Source organism: Anabrus simplex, chromosome X (genome assembly GCF_040414725.1).
Source record: "Anabrus simplex isolate iqAnaSimp1 chromosome X, ASM4041472v1, whole genome shotgun sequence".
NCBI lineage: Eukaryota > Metazoa > Arthropoda > Insecta > Orthoptera > Tettigoniidae > Anabrus > Anabrus simplex.
This window is the reverse complement of record NC_090279.1, coordinates 106,314,779-106,327,224: the sequence shown is the minus strand read 5'-3', so window position 1 is coordinate 106,327,224 and position 12,446 is coordinate 106,314,779. Positions and strand designations below refer to the sequence as shown.

The following is a 12,446-nucleotide window of genomic DNA, read 5'->3' as shown; positions in this document are numbered from 1 at the left end:
ATATACACCATACTAGTTTGCTTATGATGATGATCTTGCAACAGTTACCCAACAATCTACTGTAGATAAATAGAGACCTTGGCATTTTATAAGAGTACTGTACTTTGATAAGTGGTGTGTAATTTCAAGCACCAGTAAAACAGAAACCTGTTTCTTCCATCTAAATAACAGACAAGCAAACATTAACTTGAAGTAACTCTCCTCTACCACATAATCCCAACCCAAAGTACCTTGGGCAGAGCCGCTAAACTCACGGCAAGGATCAATATCATTCAAAAACTTTCAGGATCTGCATGGGCAGTCTTGGAATACACTGTGATCTTCAGCAATTGGGTTGTTATATCCTTCAGCTGAGAATTATTGTTCTGTTTGACTGAATGGGTTAAGAAGATTAATACAGTCTGAACCAGACAATGCACAGAGTCAGTGGTGCAGTCAAACCTACTCCACTTTTTTGGCTGCCGTCTCGAGTTACATATCACCTCCAAGAATACAAATCGTGACTTTAGTAAAATATTAACGAACCAAGCTGCCCCCATCCATGAGGACTAGCCTGTTAAGGTTTAAGCGCTTGAAACCAAGATCTCTTTTCATTCATACTGCCAGGGAGTTAGTCAAAAGGTCTTATAATGGATTTCATGAGTGGACACTGGAGTGGTACAAAACAGCTCGAATTGAGCCACAGGCCTTATTTAGTGTTCTGCATAAACCTGCTGGTGTGGCTCTCAATACGGTTCGCACCAATCATGGACGTTGTGAGACCTGGACTTTGGGAAAACAAGCACAATCAACACTACAAGCTGCTGAAATGTGGTTCTGGAAAAGACTGACAGGGACGAGTTGGACAGAAAAGAAGACTAATATCCAAATCTTTAATGAAGTTAAAGTGGGGTACGAGATCCTCCCAAGTGCGACTGCAGTGAGGAAAAGCAGACCATCTGGCATATCACAACTAAATGCCCAAGGAGATCATACTTGGGGCCATTGGAAGACTTTGTGTGAGCTACAGATGAGACTATTCAGTGATTGGACAATTTAGATTTACATTTATGAACTCTCCACGATTTTGCTTGATTTAGTGATTTTTTTTTTCTTTTTTTCAAATACTTTATATTTTAACACTTTATTATTTCTTTAATATTTGTGTGTTCTCCCTAGGACCTTTTTAATGGGTGCTCCGCCCTACCACTTTTGCAGACTGCCTAGCTAGCATAACCTAGTTACGTGCTAGTTACATAATATTAATACATATTTGAGTCATTGGGTGCTGCAAGTTAAAATGTCAATACCATAAAACCGTCTATTTAAATGATAAATCTTCATTAACGTCAGCATAATGCTTAAATGTTTAGCTTGAATATCACATACTGTTGTGCTCATGCCGTGTCTGGATTACCGTGGAATTGCATGCAAGCACTCTATTCCGCGGGTCGTCACAAACCCATATGGCACTCCACACAACCAAGTGGTAAGCCTCGGTGTTACATGATTATGTATGAACAGTAAAACACTAGAAGTTCAAAATACTCTGTTATGTCTTGTTCATGATAACACTAAAATAGTTCAATTTTGCAGTTAATGCTTACCTGCCTGATATTACTGTTAATGCCCTGAGGGAAATTGAAATGTTATCATGTTCATTTATTATGTAGTATTCCCCACCTGGCTACTCATTCCTACCACCTAGCTGACGAAAATTTCTGGGGAGAACACTGATTTGTACATAATTTATAACACTAAATAAATAACTTGAAATCATATAAGAACCCGTCAACAGACCTTTGAAGAAATATGCAAACAGCAGTCACACCAAATTATTTTCATGGACTACAAAATTTTCACCACAGAAGAAACACTTAAGAAATAAAACCTCGTACTTATGTTTCTGACCTTGGAAAGCCATAGCCAACTTCCCAAAAATGGAATGAGGTCACCACCCAGTATTAGTGGCTGGTGGGCAGCGTATTATGACAGTGACACATCACTGTATTTCTGCAAAATAGAACTACCAAGCAAAATTCTGAAAATGGTTGTGAAATCCTTACGCCCTATTGCATTTGCAGGTAAGCAATTTGACTCGGTGCCTATCCACAAGGCCGTATCGACAATGTTGGCTTGAGCGCAATGTGCCCACGTTCAATGTGATTTATTGAAGCTCTGACCTTAATCCACTGAACTATCGTAGCAAAATATTTTAGAGAAGGCCTGTTTTAATACCCACCACATTGTCAAGTCTTTCAAAGCACATTTGGTGAAGGCAGCAACCTCAATGCCGCTAGAACTGGTGCTTGCGAAGATATACAAATGGTCAGATTGCTTCAAGAAGTGTCTAATGACAAACAGTAGATATTTTGACTAATTTGTATAAAGTATACTGTCTGTAGTCGACAATGAATAAATATCATACATGCACTTGTAGTTGTCCACTAGCTGCCTTGTGTGAGGAGCAGAACTTAAAAGCATGACTAGGTTGGAGGAAGTATGACAATCATTTGTACCTTAGGAACTCTTCGGTATATACAAGATTTAATTCAAAAAGCTACTTGCATTTTATTTCCAACAAAGATAATTCATTCTTGATATTTTGTTACCAAGATATGAATGGAGCTCAGAGAACCAATAATGACTCACCAAGTTCAATGCAGGTGATGCCCAAGGACCAGACGTCGACTTTGCCATCGTATTGACCTTCGTCCATGGCCAGTATCACCTCTGGAGCCATCCAGTATGGTGTCCCCACAAAACTATTGGCTGGGCACTTTATACTGGCCGAGCCGAAATCAGCTGCGAACATCGAAAAATGTGTCTTACACTTGTTATTAAGCTGTATGTATGTACAACAGGCAGTAACAAACTGCTGCAGACTTACCAAGTTTAACGGTGCCATTCTCTGTGAGGAGAATGTTGCCCGCTTTGACGTCCCTGTGAATACGCCCCAGCGAGTGCAGATAGTGGAGACCGTGCAACACCCCTTCACAGATGGCAGCAATTTCCTCCTCCTTAAGGGGCCTCTTGTGCACTTCGATGATATCCGAGGCTGACCCTAAGCAGTACTCCATCACTAGCTGCACAAAAATTAAGTAACACTTCAGAACCAACATTCAGAACAGGAATGGGAGCCAGAAGACAATAGATTAAGTAGGCGATTCAGAAAATAAAGAACGCAACCGGTCTCACGTGAGCTGTGTTGAGTGTTATGTACATATCTGCCTAGTGTATTTTCTGGTTTGCAACATATTCCAATGTCGAGTGTACTGATCTGATGAATCCCCGCTGACTGTGGAGTTCAATCAGTGCTAACAAAGTCAGGCCTATTGATATATTCATGGGAGACTTCTTGCAGTCTATCGAGAATTTTAACCTGTTTCCATAGAAGCACGACGACAATGCAAGGATGCAACGGACTGGTTAAAGCAACATGCAGCATCTTTCTGCAACGAGGAACTACTTAGACTGGTCTTCAAGTATGACAAATGTCTAAATGCCACACACAACTACGAGGAAAAGTAGGTTAAGGTACAAGAAAATACTTGTGTATTTAGTTTCTTTCTTCTTTCTTTCTTTCTTGCAAACCGGCCAAACTTAGGACCACGCCAATACCACTTCACTTCCTTCTAATCATCCCTTCTTCCTTCCTCTTTCTCCACAGTGCCTTCATTCTTTCAGAATGTTGCGCTCTTCTCTTCTTTAATATAATAGCAATACAATTTTTTATGGAAACATGTTCTTTATTTTCCGAATCAGCTTAAGATTGAAACTTAGTGAGCTGCAATCGGCACTTCTTTAATGAGAGTGTCAATATCTGAAAAATGGCTAGGTTAATCTTCACGGAATGAACTTAAGCTTAAAGAAAAATAAATTGTATTGAAAAGGTGGACACCTTCTGAGATTGTTTTGAATAAATATCATGCTGAATGTTCGAAACTGTTGCTTGACATCGTACTGGCAGGTTTTTAGAACAATGTTGGGGGATGTTTGACATGTTCAGCGAACTTTATTCCATGTTTTATCACATATCGTACGTTCTGTCCCAGCATCTATAGTCGTGTAACTTAACTTTTTATGCGATTGTGCTACGAATTACGACAACACCCGAGAACTGTTTTCTATTATTGTTTCCTGATAGTGCATTGCACAACTATTCCTTGACAATACATATTATTTTTCTTTTCCCTCACCTCTGCTTTCTGTGGAAACAAACATACACTGGTAGTAAACAAATACACTTTTTTTTTCTTTTCTAGTTGCTTTACGTCGCACCGACACAGATAGGTCTTATGGCGACGATGGGACAGGGAAGGGCTAGGAGCGGCCGTGGCCTTAATTAAGGTACAGTCCCAGCATTTGCCTGGTGTGAAAATGGGAAACCACGGCAAACCATTTTCAGGGCTGCCGACAGTGGGGTTCGAACCTACTATCTCCCGAATACTGGATACTGGCCGCACTTAAGCGACTGCAGCTATTGAGCTCGGTATACATGGTATTACCCAGCCAGCGAATTGTTTCCGGTGGCAGAAGTCGGAACTAATGCGCTCCGCCCAGCCACACGCCTGCGATAGAAATGCAGTTGTTGCTAGCGAAACTTCATCGCATGTCGTGTGAGTGAATGATTCATGCTGGGTCATGCATTGTGTGTTGTAGATTAGTGAACCAGTGTACGTAAGTGAAAACAGTTAATAGACTATATTGTTCGTTGAGCAGTGGAGTAGATGTACTTTAACATATAGTACATAGTACGAATAATAATAATAATAATAATAATAATAATAATAATAATAATAATAATAATAATACGTCCAGGGTGAAATTCAGGGGAGAAATTACGAACGTCTTTGAAATCAAGACTGGTGTTAGGCAAGGGGATGGACTATCACCGCTTCTCTTCAACTGCGCTCTGGAGAAAATCATTCGGGAATGGCGCAAGGAGATGTGCAAGGAAGAGGTTGAGAATGGCCTTAGAATAGGATATAAGAAAGATGATCTTATCATAGACTGCCTAGCTTTTGCAGATGACCTAGCGATCTTTTCTGATTCCCTGGATACTGCTGAAAAACAAATTAACCAACTGAGAATCCAAGCAGAAAAAACTGGCCTCCAAATCTCTTTCCAAAAAAACAGAGTTTATAACCAACATCAAGCCAGCCCCCAGAGAGCTCATTGTGGAACAGGGAAAAATCAAGCAGGTGGAAAAGTTTAAGTACTTAGGCGAGTGGATAGTACCTAACAACTCTGAGAAAGAAGCAATCATGTGCAGAATCAACAAGATGGAGGTGGCATATAAGCTGTCTAGGAATGTCTACAACAAAAGATCAGTGTCCATCAACACCAAGCTTAGGCATTATTGTTCGGTTGTACGCCCGGAAGCACTGTACGCAGCAGAATGCCTTGCAATGGACAGAAAAGGTCTGATGGAGAAGCTAGAAGCTAAAGAAAGAAAAATCCTGAGAAAGATTCTTGGACCAATCAAAGAAAATGGTGAATACAGGAGACGACACAACAGCGATCTGTACCAGCATATGGAGAGGATAACGGACACGATTCGGAAAAGGATTAATTTTTATGGCCATATAGCACGCATGAGTACACAGAGACAAACCAATAGGATCTTTCCCTACTTTCTTAACAAGAAAACCAAGGGACCCTGGTTTATCGAAGTTGAAAAAGACCTTCAAGAAATAGGAATCACACTCGAAGACATCCAGAAACGTGCTCCTCTCCAGAAAAAGCTCCAGGGATACAAGAGGTTCCAAGAAAGGCCAAAGTTGAAAACAGGCAAGAAGTGGACTGATGAAAGGAAGGAGGCTCACAGAACGAGAATGCGTGAGTACTGAGGAAGAATTAAAGCTCAAGGATGCAAACGGTTGAAATAACGTGGTCCACAGCAGGCCGAAACGAAGAAAGAAAAAAAATAATAATAATAATAATAATAATAATAATGGAAACTCCGAAACAGAAAAAGGGGGGAAATGGACTCATTCGGTGGAGAATAAAATGATATAAAATGTTGTGCAGTTTTGTAAGCAAGAGAAAAAAGAGAAAAAAGTAATTATACCTCTTCAAAAAGCAATTTTAAGGGCAGCACATATGGTTGGTAAGTCCTAAAAAAAAAAAAAAAAAAAAAAAAAAAAAACGTAAGAAATATTTTGAAGGACATTGAAAAGGCGGAGCATACCGGCGGAAAGGTTACACCACAAAAAAAAACGGTCTGAAAGAAAAGTGATTTCTATAGATGACTTTGATAAATGTCGTATTCGTAGAACATTCCTAGAGTATTATGAACAAAAATTCCAACACTGCGGAAACTGCTCGTATTTGCAAAACATGAAATACAGTTTAAGGGAGGAAAGGAAACTTTCTGGAAAATTGTAAAAGAAATGGGGTGTTATTTCCAGAAGTGTAAAAATAAACGAACTATCCTCGCGGAAAGGTCAGACATTGTTGCTAGACGTGCGGACTACTTACGAGCTATAAGAAATAACGTGAAGGGTCCAAATAAAAAAGTAGTGTACACGGATGAAATGTGGATTCATACACACTACACTGTAAAACAAGTGTTGGCAACATGAAGACGTCGCAGGGGTTATAATGAATCACAGTCCAGGACAAAGAGCTATTTGTTGTCCACACGGGAGGGAAAATGGGTTTCACAGAGGGAGCAGATTTAATTTAAGACTCAAAATCCAAATCACAATATTACCATGATGATATGAATAGCTGCAAGTATCAGAAATGGGTAGAAGATAAACTTATTCCAAATATTCCAACCGAGAGCATAGTTGTTAACGATAATACGTCCTATCATACTGCGCAAGTCAATAAAGCCCCCACTAATGCATCTCGTAAGGCTGAAATGGTAGTCTGGCTTACTCAGCATAACATATATTGTAATCCCACTTTGAGATGAAATGAACTTTTGAAACTTATAACACGTAATAAGCCAAAACCGGCATATAGAGTGGATACAATGTTAGAACAAAAGGGGTCTTAAGGCTCCCTCCATACCATTGTGACCTTAATCCGATTGAACGTATTTAGAATTTGTTAAAACAAAAGATTGCTGCTAAAAATGTCTCTGCTATTAGCTTAAAAACCCTAAAGGAACTGACCAACACTTCTTTACATGAAATCACTCAACAGGACTGGGCAAAAGCTTGGGAAAAAGTACGAACAATTAAGGAAAGTTATTGGTACAGGGATGGGTTAATGGAGGAAGCCATAGAAAATATCATCATAAATGTTGGCCTTAACAGTGACGAAAGTGATGATGAAAATAAGTGTCGTGACAACACTGAACAAAGTGATATGGATACTGGTACTGCAAGTGAACCTGGTACGGACAACAGTGAGAATAGTGAGACCGACAGGGCTGGTGAAGAATCTGGTATCTATCCTTTGTGTGCAGGACCTTCATCGTCTAGTACAATGTAACTTCAAGCAGGTTAGTGGTACTGTTCTCACTGTATGGCTGTACATGCGTTCCCCCTCTTGCCCCTCTCCCATCCGCGGCAGCCATACCGTGGCGAGCTGACGTAATGTATACACAACAGCCCCGCTCCATGTCTAGCGGTAACAATTCCCTGGTGGAGTAATAAATGGCGGGATCAAGTCGAAGATATGGGCTCGCTACATAAGATATTAGTAATACAAGAGAAGTCCATTATAGCGAGAATTCACAACGGCGAAAAATGTACTCTCTATAGCAGGTTGCCATTATATCAGAGTTTTCGTAAAAAGCTGGGAAAAACCCTATACACATTAAAATGAAACAGTAATCAGTTTGTTCAAAACTTATGTTTTTGTGGACGATATCGTCCCTGCTCTGGCAAACTAACGAATCTGAAAATTGTCAAAAGGTTAGGAGAGCTGAAAGAAGTTGTGATTACTCATGTCAAATCAATTTTTATATTTAATTATTGGTTTCATGTGTTAGGCATACAGAATGAGCTGCAGATGTGAGACTTTGTCAGAGGGTAGACAATATATAAATAACAAAATCTAGACCAGAACTTCAGAACTACAGATTCCTTAGTTTGTCAGTTTCGCTAGTTTGCCAGAGCAGGGACGATATCTACACTACGATTTACTCGTTTGTTATTTTTCAAAATCCGATACGTGAAAATGGATGTTTAATTTCATTCTGAAAAAAATTATAGAATCACTCCAGAGGCCTCTGTAACAAATGTTTCAGTTTTTTTTTTCAAACAACGTCACCTAACCTAACCGTATACGTATCATGAAAATACATTTCAAGTGGACGTAGAGAAATGATAACCTCCTTGCTACAAATTTACATGGGAATATCTTAAATGTAGTACAGAAATATTTAAAATAGTTATATTTGAATCAGCCTTGTCAATACACTTATTAATGAAGGAAAATGATTTATTAAACCAAACATGTTTCAGGAATTCAACCATTCCCTTCATCAGTGGTCAGATCAAAGAATAAAACAACATTAACACAATCTTTTGTTTTTACAAGTCAAACAAGTATTGTGTAATAATACACCATATCGATGAGTGAAGTAAACATATGAAATATTATAAAAATGATTAATACATAAAATGTTGTTGAATTGAATGAGAATACTATATAAAGATCAAGGGAAAAAAAAAACAACTCATTGATATGGTGTATTAGGACAATACTTCTTTGACTTGTAAAAACAAAAGATTGTGTTAACATTGTTTTATTCTTTGATCTGACCACTGATGAAGGGAATGGTTGTTTTCCTGAAACATGTTTGGTTTACTAAATAATTTTCCTTCATTAATAAGTGAATTGACAAGGCTGATTCAAAAATAACTACAGTGGAACCTCGATTCTCCGTTTTTCGAGGGACCATGAAAATAAAATGTACAACACGGGAAAACGGAAAATCCGGGAATGAATTAAAACCATCAACAATTTGGCTAAACATCTTACAAAAACTCCTAAACCAAACCAAACTACAGCCCAATGGGACGTTGCCTGCCAAGCGACCGCTGCTCAGCCCGAAGGCCTGCAGATTATGAGGTGACGCATGGTCAGTGTGACGAATACTCTCGGCCGATATTCCTGGCTCTCTAGATCGAGGTCGCCATGTCACCATCAGATATCTCCTCAATTAAAGGTAATCATGAAGGCTGAGTGGACCTGGAACCAGACTTATAACCAGGTAAATCTGCCTGACCTGGTCGGAATCGAACCCGGGCCCTCTGGATGAGAGGCAGGCATGTTAGACCGCGAAACCGCATTAATTACCGGTACGCGAGTTCAAAATGTTGATACTTTATATTCAATTTTACAGGGGAATCTTCGTCAGTTTCCCTTGAAAACTTCTTTCAGTTCAGCAACTTTGATTAGCCAAACTCTTTGAAAAATCTAATAACGCGAAGACAAACGACAATCGACCACAAATAGTTTTTAATTCTCTCATCTAATAAAATAAAGCACATTAGATACCAAAAGTGCCCAACATGATGGCGAAATCCCTTCTTTTCTTAATCTTTCATTGTAATTTGGTCTCCGGTATACTGTTCGTAGGCAGTTTCTGGAAATCTTGTACCGTTACCGCGTAAATTAGGCCTACATCGACTTTTAAAGGTTATGTTGAACTCGAAAACATGGTTTCGAATGTAAGTATCGATTCTGAAAAGTTTTCGAATTCATTATATTCAATTCTGCCCGTCACTAATCCAATCAAATTGGAAAGATAAAAAGAAATATCATCAAAACTTCAGAAATTACGGTTATTCGTGACCTTGAAGTCATCTGGAAAGCACGCTCGCTGCACGTCACTACGGTATGAGTTGGAAATGATACAAACCATTTAATGTAACGTGCGCAAATAAAACGACTGCGGTTATTGGTATTTTAACACGAAAACATAAAATTCCCAGTCTTACATTAGGACCTAAACAGTAATAAGCAATCCCAAGACCTACCATGGCTTTCTTTTTTAATGTAACGTGCAACATTTGTTCTGGTGTCGCTAACATAATCACGTTCGATAACATTAAAATACTAAATTTGTGTTAAGGAGCAGTTTCGATTCCTGCCTGCTCGGTAGTACGATCGAAAAAATTTTAAAAATATAAACATCTAACCATGGACATAATGTGGACGTCTTATTAGTGCGAACATTTGACGAAACTCGTTCAGTCTTCAAGCAGAGCTGTCAAAATGCGCCGAGTCTCCTTACAATTGTTGTGGCCACACTCTGCTCTACGATTTTCCGAGATTCTCTAAACAATACCACCCGAATGCGATCCTGAGATGGTCCGTTAGGCAAGTTCACCACCGATCGCTTTTCCAGTACTGATACAGTACTTGCTCTAATTATCGCATTGACGGGGCGTAAATGCCAAGATCCATACATATGCCGTAGCCATCCTTTCGTGAGATACAGTTTATTAAAAAACTATTGATCGAGGATTTAGCATTGATGAGATTGGAATTTCTGGACGGTTGATCTGGGAAATCGTTTATTCGAGGAACAGATAATGCAGGATTTTTACAACGTGATTTAATTACGATGCTCGCGGGACCACGTGATTTGAACGCATATTCCGGGAAAACATAGTTTCTGGGAATGGATAATCGAGGTTTCACTGTATTATAAATATTTCTGTACTACATTCAAACTAGTCAATACGGAACTAACATTCATTTTAACCTATCATGGTTAAGTTTATCAACAGTGGGAATATCTTTTCGAAAATTTAACTAGACGCGAGAAAATATAAACTATTCTCTGAAATCAGTGATGTACTCTGCCATATCTTGAAGTGTATCACATTCTTACTTAATTTCAGTACCTAACATAAAAAGCTTTTATATCTAACAAGTTAATAACTGCAATCGGCTAAGTCATTTAAGCATTTATTACAAAAACGTGTTATCCTCTAATTTTCTTTTAGAGAACAACAGTCAACGGGTATTTCCAATTGACTCCAACATCGACTGTTTTCCAAGAACTTAGCAGGAGCACAAATACTCATTCAATTATACTGATTTGCGTTGTATATTTCTATATACACGTACTTAACTTCCCGCAACCGAGACAAATTGTGGACCTTCAGGATATTCTCCATTCTACTTTGGCGTTCGAGACCGCAGCGCATGACCTTGAATGTGCCGCACTGATCACCGGGAGCTGGCGGTTTGCTTCTACAAATCTATTCGTCTGCGACTTCAAATTATTTATGATCTTCATATATTATTTGATAGTGTTGTGACTTTGTGCCTGACAGAGTGTGGAAACTGACCCTTTTGACTGTTTTCCAATATTCATAAACATTGTGAATCTTCGCCTATCATTACGTGTGCCATACTACCATTCTTAATATTACGTATTGTTTCATCTTATACCGATCCAGAGTTTAATTAATCTTTTTCTTTTTCATATGCATTGTTTTACATGTTTTTACGGCTGACGATGACCTGGACTAAGGTCGAAACCGGTCCCATTTATTTTTACTATTAAATAAAATGTAATCACTACATTTCTTTCCTATGTATTGAATAGGTTGAACCTCTTTCAATTATTTAATTTTTAACGTTAATACTTTCAATACGGAAAAATGAAATTTTTATCTTTAAATTTTTATCTTTAAATCACCTCTGAATGTCAACAAGAGAGCTCGCAAGTGCACATAGCAAGAAAATGATAGCGTAGGTGGCATTTTTTGGCAAACACTCGAGTTTTTTTAAATCAAACAGCACCACCTAACCTAACTTAACTGCATGTGTACCATGAAAACATATCAAGCGCCAGTGGATAAGGAGGAAAGCAACAGGAAACGACCTCGCTCCTCATTTCCCTAGTACGCCTCTACAGCGATGCCTAGGCTATCTATGACAGCTGTTGGTGGAACTGTGGAGGATCAAACCAGCCTTCAGGCGGAATACCCAACATACATAGATACACAGCGGAAAAGTGATAACCTTTTCGCTACAAATTTACATGGGAACAGCCTTTCCAAAATTTAACCAGATGCAAGAAAATATCAACTAACCTCTGAATTCAATTATGCACTCTGCCATATCTTGATGTGTATGCCATTCTTACTTAATTACAGTATTTAGCATAAAATTAAGCGATCATTTACTTCAGTCTTTATTTTTAACGAGTTAACAACTGCTATCGGACACATTATTACAATTACAATAATGGCTGGGTGCATAAATATCTGTAACAGAAGAAATCGTGCACGCTTAATCGCGCATAATAACCGATGCGTCGGTAATGGAGGTAACCGAAGGATAATACACAACTTAATATAGGAATTTTGAAGGCACAGACAAAATCCGACGTTATAGCGGGGTTCTCGTTATATGCCTGCAGATTAGGCAATCATTTACTTAAGCCCTTATTTCTAAGGAATTAACTGCTGTCAGTGCACTTATTGCAAAAACATGTTCCCCGAATCAAAGAGAATTTGTAGCTTCGAATGTTTGTTGAC

General features: G+C 38.7%; 1 protein-coding gene across 3 annotated transcripts in view; it reads right to left on the bottom strand.

The window, feature by feature from the left end:
* Tao (Serine/threonine-protein kinase Tao) overlaps positions 1 to 12,446 on the bottom strand; it is a 549,291-nt gene that overhangs the window by 467,668 nt on the left and 69,177 nt on the right. For all 3 annotated transcript variants that reach the window (XM_067158891.2, XM_067158894.2, XM_067158892.2), the window contains exons 4-5: positions 2,870 to 3,065; positions 2,632 to 2,784 (exon numbers count right to left, since the gene is read on the bottom strand). In XM_067158891.2, coding sequence (XP_067014992.1) covers positions 2,632 to 2,784; positions 2,870 to 3,065 — 349 coding nt within the window. The remainder of the gene's footprint in view (positions 1 to 2,631; positions 2,785 to 2,869; positions 3,066 to 12,446) is intronic.